This window comes from Hoplias malabaricus, chromosome 14 (assembly GCF_029633855.1).
Source record: "Hoplias malabaricus isolate fHopMal1 chromosome 14, fHopMal1.hap1, whole genome shotgun sequence".
Taxonomy (NCBI): domain Eukaryota; kingdom Metazoa; phylum Chordata; class Actinopteri; order Characiformes; family Erythrinidae; genus Hoplias; species Hoplias malabaricus.
Genome location: NC_089813.1, coordinates 7,618,590 through 7,643,122, shown reverse-complemented (window position 1 = coordinate 7,643,122; position 24,533 = coordinate 7,618,590). Strand labels below are relative to the sequence as shown.

General features: G+C 45.0%; 1 protein-coding gene across 2 annotated transcripts in view; it reads left to right on the top strand.

The window, feature by feature from the left end:
- LOC136666284 (phosphatidylethanolamine-binding protein 4) overlaps window positions 1–24,533 on the top strand; it is a 106,754-nt gene that overhangs the window by 37,229 nt on the left and 44,992 nt on the right. For both annotated transcript variants that reach the window (XM_066644383.1, XM_066644382.1), the window contains exon 4: window positions 6,197–6,295. In XM_066644383.1, the coding sequence (XP_066500480.1) occupies window positions 6,197–6,295 (99 nt within the window). The remainder of the gene's footprint in view (window positions 1–6,196; window positions 6,296–24,533) is intronic.

The window sequence follows — 24,533 nt, the reverse complement described above, 5'->3', positions numbered from 1 at the left end:
AAGAAAGAAATGCTTTATTAAGGGTACGATCTTTTTGAGTGAAGTGCAAATTAAATAAACAGCTTGGAACTCAAAGGGTTAAATCCATGATATTTGATCAAGTGTTAAATTCATAAAATTTAGCGAATAAAAAAATCCGGAATTTCTGGAGTTAACTGTGTCCTCCACTTCCCTCCACTGTCTGTTTCTCTCTTTCATTTCTTTTCAGCTGTCCTCCTCCACCTCCATCCTTCTCTCCTCTCTTTCACCCCCGTGGTTTTGCGCTCTTTAAGCCTGGGTGCGCTCCTATGGGTGTGTCGTCAGATTTGCGTTTCATTGCAAACCGTGTAACTGATCTCGTGTTTTTCCTCCTTTAATCCTGCTTTCTTACTCCCGTGGTACGGTGCATGTACTGTAACCCCCTGAAACCTGGGTTTATTATTCTGTTATTAGCCTTAAGAGTTGAGGCGCTAGTATGAATTGTTTCTCTAATTATGATGAAACTAATATGTTAAATAGATTAGCGCCCTATGATTTCCGCGATTTGGAGAACGCAGATGGAGTCACGGAATTGCAGGATTACAGTGGTGTTCAGTTAAAAACATGGAATATGTACGGAATTAAAAATAAAAAATTCTGCTCTCCGGAAACTGTGAATTTGTTCTTTTAGCATCTGTTCTTTCTACAAATCACAAAATGCTCCTGTTTTCATGCACATATGTCATGGGGTGTGCATATAGCTGGCTAGCTAGTGTGGGAATGTCCAAAAGACTAGCTTTGAGTGTGCCGAAAGCATCAAAATGACTAAAAAAAACAGCCTTAACTGTAAAATTCAGGCACAGCAGTATCCTAATGACTTTTTTTCAAGTTTGTCAGCATACAATAGACACGAAAGGATACCGACAAAATATGTGCGTCCAAGTTAGTACCGAGGAAACAGCAAAGTCGTCGGACGCAAGGCATGAGTTTGCTTTTTTTTTGCCAAATTTAATTTCATTAAAATGTATTTATTTATTTTTAACTTTCATTTATTTTTCGCTAATTTTAATGTAATTGCAACAGCTTCAATAAATACTAAGTTGCCATTTGCTAATGTTTGTTTAATTTATTTTCTTTAAAAAATAAACAAACAAAAAAACTCGTAAAAACCTGAAAATCCGAAAGTGTGTAGGAAAAAAATATAGAAACAGAAAAAATAAAAAAACGTGATTTCATACGTTCCTACGAGTTTTATCGTTAAACGAACGACTTAATTGTGGCCCACCCCTAAAGTTTAGGGAGTTAGCGAGTTATATTTGTTCGGATTCATGTGCAACATCTTTTGGATACTTCGCTTTTGGGAATGCACCCATCGCTCTGGAATTCATTGCCTCTTGAAATCAGTATTCCACTCAGTATTCCGGTGTTTTTAACAGAGAGATTTCCTCGGTATTTACTCATCGATTGGCTAACCTTGCGCTAAGCTACAGTCGATGGCTCTAAAGCCGACTCTGTATCTTAATCACAACACAGATACCTGTTAATTACCCAACCAGTTCAAGTCTTTTCACTGCTTAAAGAGGGATTTGGGATTGATTGCGTACCATTACCACCAGGTTGTGTGTGTGTGTGTGTGTGTGTGTGAAGAAGGAGAGAGGATAAAGCAGGAGAGAGATATTTATAGGCTTCTGAACGGACGACACAGTTTGGTATCGGGTCAGGGATAAACCATGAACTTATAAACTCACAAAGGGGCCTCGCTCTCTTTTTAGTCTCTCTCTCTGTCTCTTTTTCTCTCTCCATCTCCTCCCCCTCTTTTGTTATCTCTTGTACATCTCTCTCCCCGTCCGGACTTGGTCTGCTGTTCCTCGTTCGTCTCCGTCTCACTCTTCCTTCCTCTTCGCTCGCTCCGTTTCTCCTTCTGATGTATTTTTCTTGTTCTTTAATGGGCTGACTTTGCTCCTCTATTCTTTTCTTTTTCTTTCTACTTGCCGTTAACTGGAAAGGAGTAAGATTCAGAATGATTAAGTTAAATGCGAACATCACCTCCTTTGTTCTACAAAGTCCTCGGTACGTTGATAAATCACACCGCTGAGCTTCTGGCACACACTCACCACAATGTGCTTCTGGTGCTTAACTTTGTGAGAGCCCTTGAGGCCGGGAACGTAAACCCCTGACGTGGAATTGAAGTTGATAAATTGCAGCCCATTTAATAGTATACAATATCTTTTATATTATGGACTCATATTTATTGGGACGGACGGGGGCTAAAAAAAACAAAACCTGGTGCTTTATTATTATTATTATTATAATTATTATTATTATTATTAATTTATATTATTGGTTAATTATTAGTGAATTAGTAATTTATCTGGATGTAATTAATATAAACAAATAGACATTCTCTTAGAAAAATATTATTTTTAAAAAGTAAGAATCTCTGATTTGTTAATTCTCTTGAAAATGTATTTAACTGACAAATGTTATATGTTTATAAAATTATGGAAAAAAATAAATTCCAGGCCGCACTGATGCTATTTAAAAAAAAAAAATCAGCAAATTTAAAATCTGATGCCTGCAACACACTCCAAACACTGGAGACAAAACAACAGAGAGAGAGATTTCTAGAACATTCTGATGGCAGTGTTTTGAAACAATTCACAATAAACAGTTGTATATAAAAGTTTTTAATGAAGCATCCAGCACAGACTCTGTGAAGGCTTTGGAAGCAAAGATGGTGGTGGTTGACCGTGTTGTGCCAGACTTCATGAGGAGATTGTAAAACAGTTGTGAAAGAACCTTTCTCAAAACAAGATTTCCAAGGATGTAGGTCTTTCACCATAATTTCTATAAAGTTGTGAACAGATTCAGTAAAATGTGGAGAAATCTCAGTCCAGAAACCACTGGTGATTGTGTGACATTCGAGCCCTCAGACGTCATCACGTTAGACACCATCCGACTGCAGTGAGGCGTATAGCCACGTGGACATGGGAGTACTTAGGTAACCCATTGTCACTTAGCACAGTGTTACCACAGGGAGTCTCACTGCCACCTAGCTGCAGGAGTTTGATTTGTGAGTGACTGGGTGAGTGTGTGAAATTGTCCACAGGTGTGTGTGAGTGACTGGGTGAATGTGTGAGTGACTGGATGAGTGTGTGAATTTGTCCACAGGTGTGAGTGTGTGAGTGACTGGGTGAGTGTGTGAAATTGTCCACAGGTGTGAGTGTGAGTGAGTGACTGGGTGAGTGTGTGAAATTGTCCACAGGTGTGAGTGTGAGTGAGTGACTGGGTGAGTGTTTGAAGTTGTCCACGAGTGTGAGAGTGACTGGGTGAGTGTGGGAAATTGTCCACAGGTGTGAGTGTGTGAGTGACTGGGTGAGAGTGTGAAATTGTCCACAGGTGTGAGTGTGTGAGTGACTGGGTGAGAGTGTGAAATTGTCCACAGGTGTGAGTGACTGGGTGAGTGTGTGAAGTTTTCCACAAGTGTGAGTGAGTGACTGGGTGAGTGTGTGAAGTTGTCCACATGTGTGAGTGTGAGTGAGTGACTGGGTGAGTGTGTGAAGTTGTCCACAGGTGTGAGTGTGAGTGAGTGACTGGGTGAGTGTGTGAAATTGTCCACAGGTGTGAGTGTGAGTGAGTGACTGGGTGAGAGTGTGAAATTGTCCACAGGTGTGAGTGTGAGTGAGTGACTGGGTGAGTGTGAGTAGGTGACTGGGTGAGAGTGTGAAGCTGTCCACAGGTGTGCGTGTGAGTGAGTGACTGGGTGAGTGTGTGAAGCTGTCCACAGGTGTGAGTGTGAGTAAGTGACTGGGTGAGTGTGTGAAGCTGTCCACAGGTGTGAGTGTGAGTAAGTGACTGGGTGAGTGTGTGAAGCTGTCCACAGGTGTGTGTTTGAGTGAGTGTGAAATAGTCCACAGGTGTGAGTGACTGGGTGAGTGTGTAAAATTGTCCACAGGTGTGAGTGTGATGGATCGGTGCCTTGTTCAGATGGTTATATATATATATATATGTATAGTTCTCATATTTATATCTATAAGTGGATGCATATTTTTGCATTTTCAATACGTGTGCGCATATGTTCAGCCGTCCACGTTCTTTTAGAAGACTGAACCAAACTCATGAACATATGAACTCCCATTAGTTTCTGAAAGACACAAGCTTGAGACGTCAGGTGTGAAATCCCAGTAATGCGAGGTGTCAGTCTCAGCCTGAATGCCTTTATAGAAATGATATGTAAATAATCCTAACTATATATGACTGCAATTATAAATCAAATAAAACAAATTGTTCTCCACCTTGGTACAGATTTTGGATTTAACGACCAAGGCTACATTTATTCAAGGCTAGTTATTTTCACAAGCTCCTTTCTGTCACACACCTTTGTGAAATGAGCCTATAGTGCTCTGAGAGAGAGAGAGAGGTTTCACACTCCCCCTCCCATCTCTCCCTCTCTTACATTTGTTTCCTCCATCTGTCTAAATGCACATTAATTATACACATATATACATGTTGCATTCTAGGTACAAACACACACACACATGATGATATTTCGCTTATTTGCTGTTAATTCACAAATTAAATTTGAATTAATTCTGTCCTTATTCGAGGTTCCTGTGCTCAATAAGAAAGTTCTCTGTGTGGAATGTGTTTTTGCAAATCCCAGACGCGTATCATTTGTCCAGTGTCCGGCTGCGTATGATTAATGTACGTATAATTATAAACATAGGGCACTGTGGTTCAAAACAGACTGCGGTTCAAAACAGAGGGCTGTAGCTGTCTCTACGGCAACAGGTCTGAGAACAGTCTTTAATCTGCCCATGGGGGGTGGCAGCTCAGCACGTTCCAGTCAAGGTTTCCAGTGACAGGCTGTGGAGGAGGCTCCATTGTTGTCGTGTGTTTGGGTATTACCTGCAGGCACTATCGCTAAAACTTAAAACATCATCCGATTATTAGGCTTAGGGTTGTTTCGGTTTATTGCTTTGTGTCAGGTGAGCAGAGGATTTGGGCTCTGGAGACGAGGGGAAATAAGGGATTTTTTATTTTCGTGTTTTAGTGGCTTTAATTCGCCTGATTATGATTCATCGTAAGCAGTCTTGGGGTTATTTCAGCAGCCTAAGATAGAGTAACAAAAATGGTTTAGCAAGGTAGCCTCCTCAGGAGAAGGCATTATATTTTTGTCGCTATCTTTAGGATGGTTTAAGCTGGAAGCCATTCTTCAAGTTGATTATAGCCCAGTTTAAAGGTTGTTGTATCAAATTCATAGAAATGAGAGCCACTTCCTCTCCAAAAAGCTCGAGTTTCCCGAGTCTCCAGCCCCACTCCATAGCGGTGCATTGTGCTGTGCTCATGATTGTCATGTTCGTCTCTTCGCTGTGGGGAGGGGCTCTTGTTGCACGGTAACGGCTGTGATTGACAGGCCTGTTTGCCTGAGAGAGGCGTATAATAATAACGCCATCATATGGTCTGGCAGATTTTGGGCTCGGCACCAGGGATGACAAATGTGCTCACGCAATAATTCAATCTGCTCCCACAATTCTCCAACTTTAAGGGGACATGCAAACGCTGAGTAGTTGGAGCAATTAAGCCGGTCAGTCGTTGTTGTGGTATAGCGCCCAAAATGTCTGCCAGGTTGTTTACGGGAAAGTGTTGTTGTAAAAAGACAGAAAGGAGGAGAGGAAGAGGAAAAAAACCAAACTTGCAGACAGATTGAGATGTAGTGAATGTGAGAGGAGTGGAAGATGGTCTGAAAATATCAGCAGCTAATTAAGGCTTTTTCTTTTTTTCATCACACATTTTAGATGAGTTTCTCGGGGACGCTGGAAGCTGTACTTGAGCCGGTGATCTGTCACTGCCGCGATGGGCTAGGCTGATGTGATTTAGCTCCGATAAAACTCAGTGAACCTCTCCGGAAAGAGACGTTTCAGGTGCATTTTTTACTTTTGCTATTCTTTTCTCCACTTGTTTCAATAAGTGGAAGATAAAGACTGACCTGGAAGAGGGTGCGATGCAAATGTAACTCGCGCAGGTTCTGTAACAGGTGGTCAAAGCAAATTACCGTCTTAGAAACAAAGAGAAGACGTAAGCGGGTTTTCTGGTGATGTGAAACAGGTGTAACTAGTGCCATGTAATGAAAACATTTAAATTACCATTATTCTAAGTTCAGGTACCTCTTGTGCTTTATAGTCCACATTGCTTACCTCATTCACACTTAATACACAAGCTCTCTCTCTCTCTGCAGAAGAACAAACACACACTGTTGATGGTTGATCCTGATGCCCCAAGCCGCGCTAACCCTACAAGATCCTGCTGGAGGCATTGGTTGGTGGTTAACATTGGGGTAAGTCACCTTTTTCTGTGTAGAACCCTGAGCGCCATGTGGCAATACATTGCTAGGTACTGCTACAGAGGGTTAACACACTCTCTGGTGTGTCCATAGGACCAGGGCTAGGGTTAAATGTTAGGTGTCGCTCTAGAAAACATTCATTCATTCATTATCTGTAACCACTTATTCAATTCAGGGTCACAGTGGGTCCAGAGCCTACCTGGAAGCATTGGGCACAAGGCGGGAATACACCCTGGAGGGGACGCCAATCACACTCACACATTCACTCACACCTACGGTCACGTTTGAGTCGCCAATCCACCTACCAACGTGTGTTTTTGGACTGTGGGAGGAAACCGGAGCACCTGGAGGAAACCCACGCAGACACAGAGAGAACACACCACACTCCTCACAGACAGTCACCCGGAGGAAGCCCTTGCAGACACAGGGAGAACACACCACACTCCTCACAGACAGTCACCTGGAGGAAACCCACGCAGACACAGAGAGAACACACCACACTACTCACAGACAGTCACCCGGAGTAAACTCACGCAGACACAGGGAGAACACACCACACTCCTCACAGACAGTCACCTGGAGGAAACCCACGCAGACACAGAGAGAACACACCACACTCCTCACAGACAGTCACCCGGAGGAAACCCACGCAGACACAGAGAGAACACACCACACTCCTCACAGACAGTCACCCGGAGCGGGAATCGAACCCACAACCTCCAGGTCCCTGAAGCTATGTGACTGCGACACTACCTGCTGCGCCACCGTGCCGCCCCCTCTAGAGAACAGTTGTGCTGAATTAAATAGATATTTAGTTGAACGGTGACACGATGGATGTTACTCTCTTTGCATCGTTACTAATCAGAAGGAACGGTACGTTACTTTGGGAAGACACCTTTGTCTTGGGCTAGTGTTGGCTCCACCCCAGGATTCCTCTAATGCTTCTTCAGAGCTTTAACCATTTCAGGGCAGTGCTAAAAATGTGGCTGTTTCTGCCATCGTTCATCCTCCCCAACACCTCCTAGAAAGTGCTAAGTGTAGTTTCAATCAAGGATCACCCCGAAATACTTTGAGCGAATTGACCACCAGTGGTTTTAGTTTGGAACGGTTAATTACCAGTGACAAGAGGAAACTGTGGTATAGAACCAGCAGTGATCACACTTACAATGAACAATAAAAAATAATAAATAAACCTTACATTTCTGAAAGACAAAGATTCAGTTTAAAGCGTGGACTTGGCACGTACAGTCCTGGACATAATGTGCAAAGGAAAAGGTGTCAAAAACACTTTGGTGGGCAAACAATTCCTGGATCGTGCGGACTGTATCTGCACCTTCCATGTGCTTCACACTTGTGCTGCGTTTCCGATGCGTTACATAATGATTGAATAAAAATATCATGTTAGTCATCAACGCTTCGCTGTGCCGGGATGTAGAGTCAGATTCAGCAGGCTGTGTGCGTTTGGGACGCTGCTGTTCAAACTGCCGAGAACGAGGCTCACTCTTTCCTTCCCTCTCTCACATTTTATGGGGCTTTATAAGGCACCACTCACTCATTCACGTGAGAACCTAATGTCCTCCTTCATATGTTTTACCACAGATAGATAGATAAATAAATAAATAAGACCCTCCTAAAAAAGCAACGCTTATCGGTTTCACGAAGGAAGGGGAAGAAAATGAAGTTTGAGGAACGTTTCCCCTCTCGTAACGCTTGAGTATTTTTTATGATAAGCGTTCGTGACAAACGAGTGGGCGAACGTCTCTCCCTCATGACAGCAACAATTGCACGTCGACTCTCGGGAGCCAAGCGCTGGGAAAATCTGGAGCGAGTGAGCGAGACGGCACAGCAGAAGAAAAGACGAGCGCGAGGCCTGTGTGGCCTCACATGACTCGTTCCCTCCATTTCCTGTTAGTTTCAGGTGAACCCAATATTGATGAATAAAAACGATCGCTTGAAAACCTTGGGGATGCAGGGGGTTCATCTGAGTTCTGTGGGGGTTTTTTTACATTTGGTTAATTACTTATTTTCTTCTTTTGCGACGTAAACTCCCAAAGCAACATCACTGCTTTTATTCGAACTTACTTTAACTTTGCGATGAATTTAATTCATAATACGTCATCTCGAATTTGCCTTAATTTAACGTTAATTTCAGTCCAGGGCAATCCTAGAGCCTGTTGGTCCGTTTGTCCGTGTTTATACAACGTATCAACGCGTTCGTAGCACGTGTAAACATTTCCTGTTTACATATGTGAAAGAATAAATAAAAACATGATTCCTTAAGCCTTCAGATCATTTTTTACGAAGGACAATAGTCTTCTTTCTGTTCTTTCTCAATTGTGTAACATACAAATAGCTTGTCTAAATGTAGCGTCTGACTCTACATCATCAAGGTGGCCATCTCCAGCTCTAAGCTCATCTTCCCAGTGTTGCTTTTCTCTCTTTCCCTCTCTCTCTCTCTCTCTCTCTCTCTCTCTCTCTCTCTCTCCCTCTCTCGTACACAGACGAGTCTCCTCCCCGTCTGGCCAGGCGACACATTGTGAATAAACAAATGTATTTCAGGTGCTCAGACAGACAACCTCTCAATACCCTGTCACTGTGTGGGCGGCGGCATGCTGCCTGTCGCCTCCCTGATTGGCCGGCCGGTTGTGCTGTGTGTGTGTGATGAGTGGCCGTGGTTGGTCAGAGGTTTAATGAGGCTGGTGGGAGGTGAGTAATTGCTACGGTGACTTCCTCTGACCTCGCTGAAGTTATAATAACGTCCCGTGTGAATGTGTGGAATTAGCTGTCCTGGAATACTCTTGGGCTTCAGGTGCCACACAAATGAACGCTTCCCCTCTCACTCATACACCTTATTTAGAAATCTACCCTGTAATTCCTTTTTTTAGAAATTAAATTACAACTATGATTTGACTTGTTACACCCCCGTACGAGCGAATGTAATGTCTGCTGCGTATTGCATGTGATACTAAAACTTATTGTTGTTAATGTTGGCTTCTTTTAGTTTGCTCTGTTTTGTTTAGTGAGCTTTGTAGTCAATAATGACTTGTACTTTTACACAGTACAATGACGAATTTGATTACACTGGCCGTGTAGGAAAAAGGTGGATGCTTTGTCTTTGTGTTGTACCAAAAAACAGAGAGATATTTGTTTTCGTAATGAAACTATCAGTGTATAAGACATTCACAATATTGGTGAACCTCTGATACAGCAGTGGATATTTGAACTAGCTTCAGGGCGATTAACCGAGGCCTGGCGCACAACTTAACCCCATTCAAACTGTTATATCCGCCATTAACAGCAAAAACAGCAAACCTGACTACAAAAATAATACTGCATTACATACAGATAAGAACAGTATGTGGCATTTGCGGTCTCTATATTTCAGGTCATATATACAGCAGTCTGATATAAAAGATACACAATGTGTTTTCTTTCTGCTGGACACATTTGTGTCATCTTACTCAACTTAGACGCTTAATAATGCATTGTTTTCTGTTTTTAAATATGGCCTTAACCAAAATTTGGGCTGCTAAAAATGGACTTAGGTGGTGACTAGGTGTCACCACTAGTGCAGTCTTTTCTGAATGATGTAATCTTTTACCCTTAAGATTAAGGGCTGCTGTATTTAGGATTGCCAAAAAAAAAAAACATACTGAACCTGGGCTGGGTTTTTTTGTTCTTGTTTTTATTTGTGCCATGAGCAACTGTAACTGACACACACTTTCAGAGACCTTTCACTAATGCACTGTAATCTTTGCTTTTAAAATGAACGCTGGAGTTGCTGTGGTGGTCGTACCGTGGATCTAGGGTTAGGGTACATCACAAACGCCATCTGACTGTCTGAAATGCATGTAGGAGTCGAAAGTCCAGTTCCGTCATTTCACATCACCGGACTACAGCCTACTCTTAGAGCTTGTGTATTTCTCTTAGACTTTTTTTTGGTCAAATGTGACAAAGCCTGTTTACCTGGTTATTTTTTTAAGAATTGTTTTTTTTATTAGGGAGGCACGGTGGTGCAGCAGGTAGTCGCAGTCGCACAGCTCCAGGGGCCTGGAGGTTGTGGGTTCGAGTCCCGCTCCGGGTGACTGTGAGGAGTGTGGTGTGTTCTCCCTGTGTCTGCGTGGGTTTCCTCCGGGTGACTGTCTGTGAGGAGTGTGGTGTGTTCTCCCTGTGTCTGCGTGGGTTTCCTCCGGGTGACTGTCTGTGAGGAGTGTGGTGTGTTCTCCCTGTGTCTGCGTGGGTTTCCTCCGGGTGACTGTCTGTGAGGAGTGTGGTGTGTTCTCCCTGTGTCTGAGTGGGTTTCCTCTGGGTGACTGTCTGTGAGGAGTGTGGTGTGTTCTCCCTGTGTCTGCGTGGGTTTCCTCCGGGTGACTGTCTGTGAGGAGTGTGGTGTGTCCTCCCTGTGTTCGTGTGGGTTTCCTCCAGGTGACTGTCTGTGAGCAGTGTGGTGTGTCCTCCCTGTGTTCGTGTGGGTTTCCTCCAGGTGACTGTCTGTGAGCAGTGTGGTGTGTTCTCCCTGTGTCTGCGTGGGTTTCCTCCGGGTGACTGTCTATGAGGAGTGTGGTGTGTTCTCCCTGTGTCTGCGTGGGTTTCCTCCAGGTGACTGTCTGTGAGGAGTGTGGTGTGTTCTCCCTGTGTCTGCGTGGGTTTCTTCCGGGTGACTGTCTGTGAGGAGTGTGGTGTGTTCTCCCTGTGTCCACGTTGGTTTCCTCCGGGTGCTCCGGTTTTCGCCCGCAGTCCAAAAACACACGTTGGTAGGTGGATTGGCGACTCCAGGGTGTGTTCCCTCCTTGCACCCAATGATTCCTGGTAGGCTCTGGACCTCCCATGACCCTGAACTGGATAAGGGTTACAGATAATGAATGAATGAATGTTTTTTTATTAGGGATGTGTATTTTAATCAAATTTAATAATTGATCCACATGTGTCTGAATGCAGTCACTCACTTCCACTCCACTCTGGGCTGAGGCGAGAGCATGAAGCTGCTAAAGTGTTTACTAAACCAACAGACCACATCCTCTCTCATGGCCCACATTTAACCGTGCCCTGTGGTAGAGGCACTGTTGCTTTTTTTTAGTTTATATATATTGTACTTAAATGAGAACAGCTATCATTCATTTTTAAAAATAAAATTGATTTATCAAATAGTTGTCCTTTGTCAAATATACGTCACAGATCCACAAACAGTTTCAGCCACAAGTCTTCGTCCGCCCAATTTCAGCAGCTAAATAAACCGTTGCATCACAGTAGGGTTTTTTTGAAGATGCGCAACAATATCATTGCCTTCTCTGTGGCTACAAATGTGTGGCTACTTCAGAGTCAAATCATCCTATGACACACTGTCTGTCAGTTCAATGAGCCACACCAGGAAAGCAGCATGTTAAATGTCCTGGTGATTATATAGCTGATGACGTCAGTGGAAACTTTGGTATGTAGTAATCCTCTAATCTTCAACCTTTTTAATGTCTGATTATGTAAATATAAATTAATTCATTCATTATCTGTAACCCTTTTCCAAGTCAGGGTTGCAGTGGGTCCAGAGCCTACCTGGAATCATTGGGCACATGGCGGGGATACACCCTGGAGGGGGCGCCAGTCCTTCACAGGGCAACACAGACACACTCACACCTACGGACACTTTTTTTAAGTCACCAATCCACCTACCAACGTGTGTTTTTGGACTGTGGGAAGAAACCAAAGCACCCGGAGGAAACCCACGCAGACACAGAGAGAACACACCACACTCCTCACAGACAGTCACCCGGAGGAAACCCACGCAGACACAGAGAGAACACACCACACTCCTCACAGACAGTCACCCGGAGTAAACCCACGCAGACACAGGGCGAACACACCACACTCCTCACAGTCAGTCACCCGGAGGAAACCCACGCAGACACAGGGAGAACACACCACACTCCTCACAGTCAGTCACCCGGAGGAAACCCACGCAGACACAGGGCGAACACACCACACTCCTCACAGTTAGTCACCCGGAGGAAACCCACACAGACACAGCGAGAACACACCACACTGCGACCTGCTGCACCACCGTGCCGCCTATGTAACTATTACCAAAATTAAATACGTTTTTTCTTTATTTCTTTCTACAAACACAAGGCCAACCATCAATCAAACAAAGTCCATAATAAAACACCTCTGTTTAAGTGAGAGAAAAGTAATGTAAAACAACAACATACTTTTGTTATTTTCTGCCAACAACAAAAAATCACAATGACACTGAATTTTTCTGTTTATTCTTAACCAAACTCCTGGCTGACATCCCTGATCGCGAATGGTTGCATCTGGCGGGGCTGTGTTTGGCTCGGCAGTAACAGAGGCCTTGGAACGGGAACGCTGCATAAACACAGCTATATCTGTAGACAAGTCAGCCAGTTATCTTTTCCCTTTCACCTCGCCGCTTCCTCACACCTTGAGCACTTGCCTAGCAAGGCGATGTTTATTCACTGTAACATTTGGTCTGTTTCTTTTCTCTTGTTTGATTGTGGTCTTTCGGTAAAGGACAAGCGCTCGCGTCTAAGTAATTAATGGCGAGCAACAATGCGTGCGTAGGTGTTTACTTTGTTGCTGCTAGGGATACTATATTTGTTGATGACATAAGTAAGTTGGCTGGTTTTTTTCCCTTCTTCAGTAACCTCTCTGTTAGAAAACTCTAGGCTAAGTTGCAGGGTGACTATGCAGCTGTTTGCGATTCTGGTTGGAGCTCTAATTGGACATAGAAATGCTGGGCGTTTTAGTTTTTCATTTTTCTCCATGTGGTCTGTTGAGGCGTTTTTATTCTTACGTGAAATGTGCTTCCAAAAGACTTCCATTCTTCACTACTTTACCTATCGAGGCCCGTTCATTCATTCGTTTATGCGTCTCCAGCTCCGTATTTATTACTCACTTGCTCTTCCATTCAGCTGTTGTCTCTTTGTATCACTGCTGACCTCTTCTCCTGTTGGAGGTGTTTTCATCACTGTATTTACACCATATTCAGCGATTTCCTCTGCTTGGCAGCTCTCGTGCAGATGGACCCTTTCTTTCACTTTCCTGCCAACTCGCCACTCACAATCGGCTCCCACCCCGAGCTACCACTCAAGATTTCTGGCACCCGTCGCCGATCAGAAAAACCCACTCCAAACGTTTTTCGTGTCATTGTTTCGTGGCGTGTTTTTCCTCGCTGACGGATCACTCCAATGCTCTTCAGCTCTTTGTCCGTTCGGCGTCTGGAACAGTTTCCTCGCAGCCACCTCTCAAACAGGTGCTTGAGCTCCCACTCGGAGGAGTCTGAGGTTGCTGCGGTTCTTTTTGTTGTTTCTGTCGCTGATACCCTTTATAACCTTGTTGTGCCTTTTTCTCTCACTTAAAGGTGCTTAGCTCCGAGACACTGCTGTTCATGTCTTGGGAGAAATGTATTACATGGAGATACCGGCATATGTTTTGTGTTTGGGGTTTTTTTTTTTTGGCTTGTTTGTTTATTCACACTATGTTTTTTTATGCATTGACTCCTAGAGCGACACTTGTTCATGCTTCAAGTAGCATTAAAGATTCATTTATTTATTTTAATTAAAGGAACACTGCGTAAGATTTGAATATTTTCGCTCCTGGGCGGACCCCTAGAGTTGTAGAGTGTAACTCACTTTTAGACGACTGTCCTGAAAACTAAGGGTGAAGCAAGGGAAGGGTTTCTTACCCAGAGGTGCTGTTCTCCTCATTTACAGGTCAGCGGCGCTTTCAGGTATAAATACAAATAAGTTGCTGCTTTAGCTTAGCACTATATTGTTGTGCATTGAACCAGTTTGTAAATTCCTTCACTTCAAAGGTACACAGTATTGAGGGAGTAAACGGTTTAATAAAATATAGAATAAAGTACTTATTTGAAGTTGTCTGTAGCTATTTTCTTTACTTTGGAAATGTCCAAACAGCTCAAAGTGGGTTTTTTAACTGAAAATCCCAGTCAATAATGTAACTTCATGATCCATTTGAAGCACACTTTTAAAGGAACACTAGGTAGTATTTTACCCTAAAATTCATTCAATGTCTGTAACTGCTTATCCAGTTAAGGGGCACGGTGTGCCTGGAGCCTACCCAGAAACACTGGGCGCAAGGCACAAACACACCCTGGAGGGGGCGCCAGTCCTTCACAGGGCAACACTCACTCACACGAACACTTAAGTCAGCAATCCACCCACCGACGTGTGATTTTGGACCATGGGAGGAACCCACGCAGACACAGGGAGAACACACCACACTCCTCACAGACAGTCACCCGGAGGAAACCCACACAGACACAGGGAGAACACACCACACTCCTCACAGACAGTCACCCGGAGGAAACCCACACAGACACAGGGAGAACACACCACACTCCTCACAGACAGTCACCCAGAGGAAACCCATGCAGACACAGGGAGAACACACCACACTCCTCACAGACAGTCACCCGGAGGAAACCCAGTGTTCCTTTAAATGTTACGAAAAAGGACCCCCTCTCCCCACACACACACACACACACACTAAAATGTACAGCATGTATAATTACTATGCTTTCTGTAAGTAAACTCTGCCCTCAGACATTTTCAGCTCTGTTTTCTTTTCTTATTTAAAGTTTAATTTATCGTATTATTGTAATACATTTAATAAATAGGGGGGCACAGAGGTGCAGCAGGTAGGTGTCGCAGTCACACAGCTCCAGGGACCTGTCTGTGAGGAGTTTGGTGTGTTCTCCCTGTGTCTGTGTGGGTTTCCTCCGGGTGACTGTCTGTGAGGAGTGTGGTGTGTTCTCCTTGTGTCCGCGTGGGTTTCCTCCCACAGTCCAAAAACACACGTCGGTAGGTGGATTGGCGACTTAAAAAGTGTCCGTAGGTGTGAGTGTGTGCGTTGCCCTGTGGCGCCCCCTCCAGGGTGTATTCCCACCTTGCGCCCAATGATTCCAGGTAGGCTCTGGACCCACCGCGACCCTGAACTGGATAAGGTTTACAGATAATGAATGAATGAATGAATTTAATAATTAGCCACTGTGTTTGGGTGCCTGTCAGGAAAGGCATCCCGTGTAAAAAACTGTGCCAGATCGATGGTGCGGAACCGCTGTGGCGACCCCTGATGGGAGGGGGAAGCCAAAAGAAGAAGAAGATTGTAATATATTTAATGTCAAAGTCTTGAAAATCTCCTCCGTGTCCATAACGTTAGCATAGCTTCTTTGTGCTGAGTCTTTATTTAGCGCCTAGAGAGGTGTCGGGACTGTTTCCTCCTTGTGTCTTTCAGTTATTCTATTAATTTAATTGAATCTACTCTTAATTTAATACTCCATGAAGAATATTAACATTAAAGACACCAAACCCACATAACTCTGGCCAAAAAAGATTTTTTTTAGTTGTTGTTGTTTTTTCCTCCTCTCAGACCCCTCAGTAAGGTTGAAAAATCCCTTCTTCAGTGTCCGCAATGTTTGCACAACTCCTGCGTGTTGATTCTTTATTTAGTGAAACAGGAATTGATAATGAAGTTATTAATTCCAGTGGAGCAGATGGTGATGAAAAGAGGAGGCTTTAGGAGCTGAGATGCCCTCCTAGTTTAACGCCCGGCGTGCCTGACCTGCTCAGGCTCAGAATTCCCTCTTGCTCTCACACTCTCTCACTTCAATCATGGACCATTACCAAAAACGCTCCCCAAACAGCTTGTTCTGCCTCTAACTAACTTTCCCTCCAGATTGTCTTCCTCCTCCCCCTCCCTCCCGGTGCTCCTGTCTCTCTCTCTCACTCTCTCTCTCTCTCTCTCTCTCTCTCTTCCTTTTTTGTCTTGCTCTCTTGTTCTCCATCTTGCTGAAAAATACCTTCTCTTTCTCTCTCTCTCTCTCTCTCCCCCTGAATGCAGATGTTCTTGTTTTCCGTGTTGACAGTAATGAAGAGGAAGAGTCATTAGCAATGGAATTTACTTATGTAAATAAACCGCCAGGTGAAAAAATTTCTTATTTACTTCTTCACCCTAATGGTCCACCCACAGATCACAATATTGTATCATTCAAGAGCAGACGGGCCTAAATTAGACGATCGTTTACAGCAGTCTTGTGCAGGAATTGTACGTTATGACTTACGTCTGCGAATCCCTGAGAGTGTTTCTGGGGAACAGAGTCATTAAGCTGACTTTCGGTTACTTTTCCCGCCGTTTGATCAGTCGAGCCTCTAAAAGTAATTGACTGACTTCAGATTAACTTTTGTTGAGAAAAATCTAATGGATAAATAACGATGCCTTTCGCTGCTGATCGTTGTGCAGTTGAAATATGAAAAATGAATATATCACGTAGTGTTCTTTATTTACACTGATCACAGCTTTAATTCATTCGGGAGACTGGGGGGAACGATACAGGGAACTATTAGCATGCTTCCCATGAAAATTTTGAAAACAGAGTCTTCGTAATAATAATTAAAAGTTACTATCTGCCTCTAATAATTATTCCCAAGCACTTTGAGAGTTGTTGAGGCTTAATCGCTGAGGCACGGTGGGACTGCAGGTAGCTCCTGGAACCTGGAGGTTGTGGGTTCGAGTCCCGCTCTGTGTCTGCGTGGGTTTCCTCCGGGTGACTGTCTGTGAGGAGTGTGGTGTGTTCTCCCTGTGTCTGTGTTGGTTTCCTCCGGGTGACTGTCTGTGAGGAGTGTGGTGTGTTCTTCCTGTGTCTGCGTGGGTTTCCTCCAGGTGACTGTCTGTGAGGAGTGTGGTGTGTTCTCTCTGTGTCTGCGTGGGTTTCCTCCGGGCGACTGTCTGTGAGGAGTGTGGTGTGTTCTCCCTGTGTCTGCGTGGGTTTTCTCCGGGTGACTGTCTGTGAGGAGTGTGGTGTGTTCTCTCTGTGTCTGCGTGGGTTTCCTCCGGGCGACTGTCTGTGAGGAGTGTGGTGTGTTCTCCCTGTGTCTGCGTGGGTTTCCTCCGGGTGACTGTCTGTGAGGAGTGTGGTGTGTTCTCCCTGTGTCTGCGTGGGTTTCCTCCGGGTGACTGTCTGTGAGGAGTGTGGTGTGTTCTCCCTGTGTCTGCGTGGGTTTACTCCTGGTGCAGTTTCCTCCCACGGTCCCAAAACACTCGTTGGTAGGTGGATTGGCGACACAAAAGTGTCCCTAGGTGTGATTGAGTGTCTGTGTTGCCCTGTGAAGGACTGGTGCCCCCTCCAGGGTGTATTCCCGCCTTGCGCTCAATGATTCCAGGTAGGCTCTGGACCCACTGCGACCTAAACTAGATAAGGGTTACTGATAATGAATGAATGAATGTCCTTCCCACTGCCTCCGCTCCTCCATCTCTGGTCTCCTTACTGTCCCCTCACTGAAATGTTCTACCCTGGGTGGCAGGTCTTTCAGTCCTGCTGCCCCTAAACTGTGGAACTCTGCTTCTTCTTCTTCGCAACACAGGCAACTTCTTTGCTTCACACAAGTCTTGGTGATCTCCAAAGTGTTCTAGCCGTCACTGTCTTACACCAGATTTAAGTTCATTCTAATCGTAAATTCTCCAGAGTGTATCTCATGAGGTTTTGTTGTGGTGCACATTACATTTTGATCATTTTAAAGATCTCCAAATGAACTTCTGCTGTCCATAAATCTGTTTCTTTGAATTGTTTACTCCGATTTGCAATGTTTTTTTAGTACAGAATAAGAATACTAACAGTGTATGGAGACAAATGCATGCGCGCACACACACACACGCGCACACAGACAGCTGCTTTAACACCAGACACAATACTTCCTCTGTGTGTGATTGAGTGTCTTGCAGATTGCTCTGTCCTGTGAGCCAAGCAACAGTAAACGGATGGACACTGTCCCTGTGGTGTGTGAGTGTGTGTGTGGAATGTTTTCATGTATGAACACACACACACCCTCACTTTCTCCTTCCCTCCTCAAGAGTATCATAGCATTTCTGTCTGTTAGTGATTAGTGATTAACCCACTGACAAAACGCTCCACAGTGACCCAAAAGAGGAACTGACAAACAGCCATGCACTCACACACCCTCCTGTCAATGAGCGATCTGTGAGGAGAGTCCTTCCGAATGAGTGTGTGTGTGTGTTTGCAAGAGAGAGAGAGAGGAGGACTGAAATAATATGTAAAGGAGAGAGTTTGTCTTGGGTCGTAGGTCTGAGTGTCTGGAGCAAGACCCACACAGGATTCAGAGGGTGTGTGTGTGTGTGTGCATATTTGCCTCCATTCATTTGTCCAATTTGCTCTGATTTAACCGTAAAATATCCACTTCTCCTTTTTAAAATGGTGCATTAAATTATAGATGAATTTAATGATGAAGTTCTTAAGAACATTTACATTAATGAATCACAGTCATGGGAATGAGTTTCTAATAACCGTCACTGTCAGAGTGACAGCGGCTGTATGTTTTAACTGTTCCATGATCAGAGTCTCTCTGGATTTCATGCTGCTGTGTTACATCTGCAGATTTCTTTACTGTTGCCTGGATTTAACTATAACTCTCTTTGGAGCACGTGTCGTCTGCTGCTATTTTTACTGATATCACTGATATTTTTATTAACTGTTCTTGGCCTGCGAATAACGCGTGGAGTCAGCAGCCCTCTGTGATGATAAATTCAGCTGGGAATATCTTTATCAAAGCTTTCATCAATAAATCTCACAGTTAAAAAGCTGTATTTCACAGAGAACACAGTTTTACCGAATACATGCCACAGGGCTTTAGGTCGTTTCAGCTGAAACTAGGATGAGGCTGAAGTTGGCTGCTTATTGGAGTTTGCCTTTCGATGGTACAGCAGTTACATTCTGGGGCTGTACAGATTATCAGTTCATCATTTCTCAGTATTAAATATTCTTTTATTCATTATCTGTAACCATTATCCAGTTCATGGTCGCGGTGAGTCCAGAGCCTACCATTGGGCGAAAGGCGGGAATACACCCTGGAGGGGGCGCCAGTCCTTCACAGGGCAACACACACACATTCACTCGCACACTCACACCTACGGAAACTTTTGAGTAGCCAATCCACCTACCAACGTGTGTTTTTGGACCGTGGGAGGAAACCAGAGCACCCGGAGGAAACCCACGCCGACACAGGAAGAACACACCACACTCCCCACAGACAGTCAGCCGGAGGAAACCCACGCCGACACTGGGAGAACACACCACACTCCTCACAGTCACCCGGAGCAGGACTCAAACCCACAACCTCTAGGACCCTGGAGCTGTGTGACTGCGACGCTAACCTGCTGCGCCACCGTGCCGCTCGTATTGAATATTCTTTGCTTGTAATATTTGTCAGAGCATTAATGTTGCTGTAGAAGCAGGATTTAAAGAGAAAATTGAATAATGGCCGATTGTATCAGAATGAAACATTGGTCGGGCTCTAGGTCACAGATCTGTGCGTCTGAGTGCGTATGTTTGTTGTTGTTTTTTTTGCTTATTTCTGCGCGCCTCTTTGTGTCTCTGAGTACATTCTGAAGAGTGCCTATAGGGATACCCCGCTGTAGCTCGGCTGCTTGTCCTTTGACTGCTGATTGGATTATGTTTTTCTTTCTCTGAGGGCTGTGCTTCTCTGGAAAATGCATGTCAAACAAAGTGCTTCTCTTCTTCTGTGTGTGTGTGTGTGTGTGTGTGTGTGTGTGTGTGTGTGTGTGTGTGTGTTGAAAAGCTGTTAAGCCTTGTAAGTGACTCCTGGCCTGCTCTGTAAGGTCACTGACAGGGAGAGAATCTGTAGGAGTTTGTTATGCCAAGTCTTACTGGGGAACTGTTAGTGTTGCTTATTAAAAAAAAAATCAACATCAAGGTGCTGTTTACAGTGATTGCAGTCTTCTAGTCTCTCACAACCCATTGAATACTTTGTATAAATGACACAAAATGCCCTTGTGGTGGTAGCAACACTGGTTCTGATATGAAAATGTGCTATTTGTTATATATGAGTATAGCAGAAGAAAATAGACTTGCGTGTTTATTTTAATAAAATCAACTGGTTAAATACAGATAAACACTAATGTTATATTTAACTGTTACATTTTGAATATGTTCTGGTTTCTCCAGATGCTTGATTTCTATTTTGACTCAGAATTAATAAATGTGCGGCATGGTGGCACAGCACTTAGTGTCGCAGTCACACAGCTCCAGGGACCTGGAGGTCGTGGGTTCGATTCCCGCTCTGGGTGACTGTCTGTGAGGAGTTTGGTGTGTTCTCCCTGTGTCTGCGTGGGTTTCATCCGGGTGACTGTCTGTGAGGAGTGTGGTGTGTTCTCCCTGTGTCTGCGTGGGTGTCCTCCGGGTGACTGTCTGTGAGGAGTGTGGTGTGTTCTCCCTGTGTCTGCGTGGGTTTCCTCCGGGTGACTGTCTGTGAGGAGTGTGGTGTGTTCTCCGTGTGTCTGCGTGGGTTTCCTCCGGGTGACTGTCTGTGAGGAGTGTGGTGTGTTCTCCCTGTGTCTGCGTGGGTGTCCTCCGGGTGACTGTCTGTGAGGAGTGTGGTGTGTTCTCCCTGTGTCTGCGTGGGTTTCCTCCGGGTGACTGTCTGTGAGGAGTGTGGTGTGTTCTCCCTGTGTCTGCGTGGGTTTCCTCCAGGTGACTGTCTGTGAGGAGTGTGGTGTGTTCTCCGTGTGTCTGCGTGGGTGTCCTCCGGGTGACTGTGAGGAGTGTGGTGTGTTCTCCCTTTGTCTGCGTGGGTTTCCTCCGGGTGACTGTCTGTGAGGAGTGTGGTGTGTTCTCCCTGTGTCTGTGTGGGTTTCCTCTGGGTGCTCCGGTTTCCTCCCACAATCCAAAAACACACGTTGGTAGGTGGATTGGCGACTCAAAAGTGTCCGTAGGTGTGAGTGTGTGAGTGAATGTGTGTGTGTGTCTGTGTTGCCCTGTGAAGGACTGGCGCCCCCTCCAGGGTGTATTCCCGCCTTGCGCCTAATGATTCCAGGTAGGCTCTGGATCCACCGTGACCCTGAACTGGATAAGGGTTACAGATAATGAATGAATGAATTAATAAATGCAGAGCAGTCCCTGATTTTTACGATATTATAGTCACACAACTGCATCTGTGCTGCAAGTTAAACGGCAGAAATAAACGCGTAACTCCGTACTAAATACTCCAGACTGATACTTTTTTGTAGGTAGCTGCTCCACCTCGGAGGAGGCCTTAATCAGATGGATATTTTCATTATAAAGATCCTGAATGGAACTGAACTAACTGTGAATTTGTAATTAAGAAAGTATGCTAAGTGTGTGTGTGTGTGGGGGGGGGGGGGGGGGGTAGTGATGGGTGTAGACGCTCAGACAAATGCTTCCCTTTCAAAGCTGCGCGGAAAAACTCGCAAACACAGCGTGACCTGACGCACGTCTGCGGATCCCCTAAATACAGAATTAAAACGGCATTAGATTAAAAAAAAAAAAAAAAAAAGCAAGGAAACAGACTTTGCGGCGCTCGTGTGCGGCGCCCACCCTCTCGCGCTGAAGATACAGGTGGCTCTCGAGGTTAGCACGGCTCCGCTGGATTTTTCTTCCCCCCCCCCCATAAACAAAAACAACATCTTTGCATATGTCGGTAAATCTGTCGGGCGATGGCACATTATCAGGAAGAAGTGAATGGAAAAGGGTTGCAGCATCTTGCGTCTGAGAGAGAGAGGAAATACAGAGGGCAGTGGCGCTCATCATTAACGGGCCTGAAAGCACACTCCTCTACCTCCAGCCCATATGCACCTGCCGCTCCGTAGACACACAGATGTTCCCCCAGCGAGGTGCGTTTGCGTGGCTGAGAAGAGAGGGGGGGTGGGGTGGGTGGGGGCATGCCACATGCACAATACGAGGGAAACAAAAAGAACAGTTGTTGAAGTGTGCGCTTGAAGAGCGAGTCTGAAAACTAGTTTATTTTTCCCACCTCTCCTGTAGAGAGTAAATATGGAGGTGAGTGTGGCCTTCCTGAGGGGAAAGTGTCCATCAAACAGGAGGAAAAGAGCTACTCTTGAGGAAATTATACCCCGCACGTAGCTCCAGGGCAGTAATAACACGGATCAAATGAAGCGAAAACTTTAAATACAAAGACAGAAAACTAGGCTGAGTGACACACACACACACACACACTTACATGTTAGTAGAACACACATATTGTTGGTCAGATTGTGAGAGTTTTAATGTGTCTATGTGTGCACAAGGAAAAGCTGTTAGATTTTAGCTGTGTGTGTATATAATATATATATATATATATATATATATATATATAAAGTTTTTTTTTTTAAAGTTTGTTTCACCCTGGAGGGGGCACCAGTGCCTCACAGGGCAACACATACATTCACCCACACCTACGGACACTTTTGTGTCACCAATTCACCTATCAGCGTGTGTTTTTGGACGGTGGGAGGAACCCGGAGGAAACCCACGCAGACACAGGGAGAACACACCACACTCCTCACAGACAGTCACCCGGAGGAAACCCACGCAAACCCAGGGAGAACACACCACACTCCTTACAGACAGTCACCCGGAGGAAACCCACGCAGACACAGGGAGAACACACCACACTCCTCATAGACAGTCACCCAGAGGAAACCCACGCAGACACAGAGAGAACACACCACACTCTTCACAGACAGTCACCCGGAGGAAACCCAGGTCTGGGGAAAGTGCAGAAGGTTAAAGGGACTTGTGTAATGCAGTATCACTCCGACTCTAGTATTTATGTCTGTGCTGTGTGTATCATAATGATACGCATGTGGTAATCTCATTCAGAGCCTGTGGCCACTCCTTTGCTTGTGAATGAGTTTAACCTGGAGCGGAACATTTTTGTATGTTTGTGTAAGTGGAGTTAAACAGGGAGAGGGAGTACTTGTGCTTGAATACACACACACACACACACTCTCTCTCTCTCTCTCCGTGCTGTCTCTATTTAGGTTCGTCCCTGATGGCTGGCCCAGCACGGCTGACAATAGGCCTTTAACATGGAAGGCCATCTGGAGCTCTTGAGCAGTCTGAGGGGGGTTTCTCTCAGTCTCACTCAGCTGCAGTGCTGCAGAGATGCTGCTGTATACAGTTCATTGACCTGCCACTCCTTCCATATGCACGCCCACTCGCACGCACACACACACACACACACGCACGCGCACACACACACACCAGGGTCAGCCGTGCACAGGCCCTGACCAACAAGGAGAACCAGGAGGAATACATACAGGCAAACTGAGGGTGTCTCTGTGTGTGTGTGTGTGTGTGTCTTGTGTCTGTCTGTCTTGCCATCTGCTATGTGCGCAGTTATCTCTGCTGTAGGCTCACAAACGATGCAGTTGTTTGCTCTGTCTATTTAAAGTGAGTTTGGCCAGAAATTGAATGTTTTGCCACAAAAAGTAATCAATCACCCGACACACGTTTGATGGCTCTACAGTTTGCTTCATTGGTTTTACACTAGAGTCGTGGATTCACATGTAATATGATGCACTGTGCTGGAGGCACAGAGGTGGATGTAGGTGAGAGCGGCATGAGCAGCTGCCCATGGCAACATCTAGCCACACAATTAATTTGTACTAGTAAAATTTGCACACTGTATTACATTATTATCATCAGTGATACAATCGATACAAAGGAGTGTAGGAGTGGGCTTCCTTATTTGAGTTACTATTAAATAAAGTTCCTTCGTAGATCTTCACGTGAATTTCTGAAGTCAGCCCAGGATGGAGTTGGGGAGGTACAGGCTGAAGTAGGAAGTATGGAGTACACCTTTAGATTTGTATAGTACTAATGCTCCAAGTTAACAATTAATAAACAATAAATTCATAGTGTGTTCTCCCTGTGTCTGCGTGGGTTTCCTCCGGGTGACTGTCTGTGAGGAGTGTGGTGTGTTCTCTCTGTGTCTGCATGGGTTTCCTCCGGGTGACTGTCTGTGAGGAGTGTGGTGTGTTCTCCCTGTGTCTGCATGGGTTTCTTCCGGGTGCTCCGGTTTCCTCCCACTGTCCAAAAACACACGTTGGTAGGTAGTTAGATGTGTGAGTGTGTGTTGCCCTGTGAAGGACTGGCGCCCCCTCCAGGGTGTATTCCCACCTTGCGCCCAATGATTCCAGGTAGACTCTGGACCCACCGCGGCCCTGAACTGGATAAGGGTTACAGATAATGAATGAATTAAGTCATAGTTTTGCATATTTTAATAGTCATGATTTTGCAAGCAAGGAGTTTTGTACATGAACTCCCATTACTTTTAGCTACGTTAGCACTTTAGTGTTTAGTGCAAATCAAAAGAAGCAAACTTCTCGGCTCATCCACGTTTGGCGAATTGTATTAATGTGTGGTTTG